General features: G+C 70.4%; 1 protein-coding gene across 1 annotated transcript; it reads left to right on the top strand.

Moving 5' to 3' along the window:
• Positions 1-238: 238 nt before the first annotated feature.
• Positions 239-3861, top strand: MNEG_14503 (hypothetical protein; the record flags this gene model as incomplete). Its single annotated transcript, XM_014037025.1, has 7 exons — positions 239-288; positions 736-971; positions 1317-1477; positions 2048-2190; positions 2424-2535; positions 2838-3081; positions 3440-3861. 7 exons carry the CDS (start codon positions 239-241, stop codon positions 3859-3861), a joined length of 1368 nt encoding a protein of 455 aa, XP_013892479.1.
• Between the last annotated feature and the right edge of the window lie 463 nt (positions 3862-4324).

The following is a 4324-nucleotide window of genomic DNA, read 5'->3' as shown; positions in this document are numbered from 1 at the left end:
CCCCGCGGCCGGGCCCTCGGCCAGCGCCGCGCGCGCGGTGCCGCGCCGCAGCCCTGCCTGCCCCGCTCGTCCCCCTCTCCCCGGAAACCTCCGAACGCCCACGCTGCCTTCCCACCCTCCACCCTCCCCCTCCGCGTGCGTCCCCTCTCACCCCTGCCAACCCCCTAAAAGGATCTCCGACCCCCTGAGGAGCGCGGTGGTGGAGGTGCGCGCCGACCTGCGCGCCATCCAGAGCAAGATGTACGCCACAGGCTACTCCCTCCGCTTCCCGCGCATCGTGCGCGCGCGGTGAGGGGCCGGGTCACCCCGTGTGGTGCGGCGCGGCGGGGCGGGGAGGGGCGGGGCGGGCCATCATCGCACTCTCGGGGGCTGCGGCTGCTAGCAGGCCCCCGCACCTGAGGCTAGAGACACGCTTTTGGCTGATTGATGGTATTTTTTTGGGTTGGGAGCCTGCTGTGGGGTTCCGGTCCCTGGTGCAGGAGGTTGCTCCACACCCCGCAGCCCGACGGCGGTGGGCGTGGGTGCAGGCGCCGGCTTGCGCCAGCGTCGATTTGCGTTGTAGATCGTGTTTGTAGTAGCATGGTACCAAGAGGTTCACCTGAAGCCTGACAGGATGGGGCAGGAAAGCCAGGGAGTTGGTGAATTTCACGAGAGCGGCTGACGCGCGCCTCGACCCCCGTGGCCGCACCGCCCCCCCCCTCCCCGCACCTTGCGCCGCGCGCGGCTGCCGCGCAGCTACGACCTGAGCCCGGCTGGCGCCTACAGCGTGCAGCGCCTGGAGCGCACTGTCACAGAGTGGCGCGGCTGCCTGCGCTCCCACCAGGACGCAAAGGCCGGCGGCCGCGGCGGCCATGGCCACGGCCACGGCGCCCGCAGGGGCGCGCGGCGCGGCGGCGGTGCGGAGGCGGAGGCGGGGGCCAAGAAGGCGCGTTCGCTGGTTCCGCGCCACCTCATGCCCTCGGACGTGTCGGGTGCGAGGGCCCGCGCGCGCGCATGGCTGGGGGGATGGCGGCTCAAGCCTAATAATCTGCCCCGCCAGCTGGCACAACATCCCGTACGGGCCCCCGCGCCTCACGCTGGCCCTTCCTTCACATCCGCAAACTCTAGGCACCAGCGCCCGCGGCGCGGCCCGCCCCATGTCTCAGCCGATCCCGCAGCCCCCACCACGCCCCCCACGCCACCCCCACCAACACACCTTGACCGCCGGCCTGCTGACCGGCCCCTTGCCCTCTCTGCCGCCCGACGCCTATGCCGTATTACCCCCCAACACACACACATACACACATACACACACAAATGCAAATACAAACCCCCAGACGTGGCGGTGGCGAACGACCTGCTGCACGGCCGCCGCATTGCGGTCCTCAACGCCGGCCGCCGCGGCGCGCCGCCCTCTGAGGCCGCGGCCGCCAAAGAGGAGGCGTCGCGGCTCGTGGCGCGCCTGGGGGGCCGCCTCGTCGCCGCGCCCAGGGAGCCGGTGGGGTGCTGCCGCAGGGGCGGAGGGCGCGCGCGGCTCGGCGCAGCAAGGGGGGACGCGTTGGGGGATTGCGAGGGGCGGGCAAAGGAGGCGCTGATGCGTTCGTCAGCCGCTGCAGCTGTTGATGCTAGTGATGTCGCTGCAATGTTGCCGTGTGACTGGATGTCGCCCGCGGGCGTCCCAAAGTAAAGGGCCGCCGCGGAGACGTGCGGCGTGCCCGCGACGGGGCGCCCAGATCACGCCACAGCCATTGGCTGCGTATGACCGCATGAGCCAGAGACCCCGCCCTCGCGGACAGATACCGGCCGCACATTCACAGGCAGCCTGCGCGATGTGGTCCTCCGTGTTTTTGCACTTTATGCGCCGGGCTAAGGCTTTGATTTTCTCGACAGCTGCTACCTCCTCACCTGCACTGCTGCCTCCTTCCAACCACTATCACTACTGGAGGCCTCGCCACCACAAGCACACCGCAGCGCCCTCCACCTCTGCCTTAATCGCCGCCCACAACAGCCGCCCACAATCGCTGCCCTCAATCGCCCATAACCGCCCGTGACCGCCCCCAACCGCCAGGGCGACCTGTACGTCGCCTCCCACCGCGACCACAAGCCCGACGCGCTCGCGCTGGCGGAGGAGCGGGGCCGCCTCGTGTTTGACGTCGTCAGCATCGACTGGCTGCAGGCCTGCGAAACCGCGCGGCAGCTGCTACCCATAAAGTGAGCGCTCGCACGTGCACGTGCACGCACCATCACCTCCCCCCACTTTGCCCACTATGCATAACGCTCGCCCCTGCCTCGTACCGCCCGGCCTCACCTGACATGGCTACCCGCGCCCTTCGCCCGGCGCGTACGCCGCCCCAGCGCCCTCCTGGCCGGCGCGTCTCCTGATCCGACCCGGAGCGCGCGCCCGGCGCCCCTCCGCCCGCCGCTCGGCCCCCGCTTGCCCGCAGGCCGGCCCACTATTTCTTCCTGAGCCATGCAACGCGCATGGCGCAGGCGGCCGAGATTGGGGTGCATGGGGACCCCCTCACGCGCGACGTCGACGCCGATGACATGCGGCAGGTGCGCGTGCGCACATGGCATTGTGGCCGCCCGAGCCCTGTTTCTGGCCTCCGTGTACGCGTAAACGGGGCCGCCGCAGGGCGCGGCCGCCCGGGAACGCGCACAACGCGTGGTGCGTGCCTCACGTGCACACCTTCCAGAAAATATGTCTTCAAACGTACCCACGCACGCGCCATTCTGATTCTGCCTGAACTGGGGCCCCTTGACTTGCCCGTAAACCCTGAACCCTGAACCCTCGCCCCCCAGATCATGGAGCACCTCATGTCCAAGAGGGCCCTCGAGGCTACCCTTTCAAAAGACAGGGCGCGCGCCACCGCCACCATCGCTCCCTCGTTAAGGCCCGCCGCCACCGCCCCGCGCCACGCGGCCGGCCGCAGCACGCGAAGCTGCGGGGCCGGCGGCAGCGCGGCGGCGGCGGCGCGGCCGTCGGACTGGCGGTCGCGGCGTCGTCATTGCCTGCGGCGCTGGACGCGGACGTTTTGCTGGGGCTTGCCCCCAGGGAGGGGGCGGACGCTGCAGCGCTGGCGGGGCCGGGCGATGGACGAGGTGGGGCGTGGTGGGAAGCGTGCACGTGCATGTGCAAATGTGCGTGTGTGCGCGCATGTCAGAGTGCGATTGTGGTTGTGTACCTTGACGTGCAGGGAAGGCGGGTGTCAGTAGGGCCAACGAGCGTGGTGCAGCTCTGCCACCTGGCTCGACTTTTGCGCGGCGCTCCGCTTGACGTGGAGAGCCAGTCAGGGCGCGGTTGCTGGCCGCTGACATGGGAAGGGACATGGTTGAATGCAATGTTGTGCTATGCCACACATTACACACACACACACACACACACACAAACACATCAACACACAAACACATCAACACACACGCACGCACACACACAACCCCCTCATCACCGTCACCCCAGGCGGTGACGATGACGTGGCGCTTGACCTGATGGTCCCCAGCATTGAGCGGGCGCTCAGGGAAATGGGCCCGAGGGGCGGCGCCACCCACGCCGCCGCCGCGCGCGCGTCGCTGCTGCTCGGCTGCCACATCGTGTTCGTGCGCTGCCCCGTCAGCATGAATGCGGCGGGCGGCGCGGGCGGCGGCGCGGCGGGCGAGGCTGGCGGCGGCGCTGCGGGCGGGGACGCGGGAGGGGTTGGCGGGCTAGGCGAGCGGCGGCGGCCGTGGGAGACGCGGTGGGAGCGCGAGCCGCTGCTGGCGGGCTGCGGCGCGCTGGTGGCGCGCGCGGACGCGTGCCTGGCGCGCGGCATGGAGGCGCAACTCGAGGGTCTGAAGACGCAGGTGGGTGGGTGGGCTGATGGATGGCAGGAGGGTGGGCATTAGAGAGGACAGCGTTGCTGCAGGCGCTTGGCGCAGGGGTTCAGGGCTTTCAAGCGCCGGCGGTGTTGCGGCGCTCGAGGGACGCGGACCAAGCGCCTAGCCGCCGGGCGCGTCATGGCCCTCAGCCCAACCAACGCCAGCCGGGTGCACCCGGCGGCCCGGCGCATCATTTTGACATCGTCGTCCGGTGGGGCCTCCGCCGCGCGGCTTGTGTGCCCCACAAAGAAACGGCGCGTGCGTCCTCGCGCAGGCGATGCTGCTGGGGGCCACCGTTGGCGACCACTTCACCAAGAGCACCACGCACCTCGTGGTCTGGGCCCCCGGCGCGTTTGGCGGGCGGCCGCGTGGCCGGCAAAACGGCGCGTCGCAGGGGTTGCGGGAGGACGAGGACGTGGAAGCCGGAGGGGCACGGGGTGGCGGGGCCGGGGTGGGGTTCGAGGTGGATGTTGAGGCGAGGGATCTGGTG

Source organism: Monoraphidium neglectum (genome assembly GCF_000611645.1).
Source record: "Monoraphidium neglectum strain SAG 48.87 unplaced genomic scaffold scaffold04539, whole genome shotgun sequence".
Taxonomy (NCBI): domain Eukaryota; kingdom Viridiplantae; phylum Chlorophyta; class Chlorophyceae; order Sphaeropleales; family Selenastraceae; genus Monoraphidium; species Monoraphidium neglectum.
This window is presented reverse-complemented; position numbering and strand designations above follow the sequence as displayed.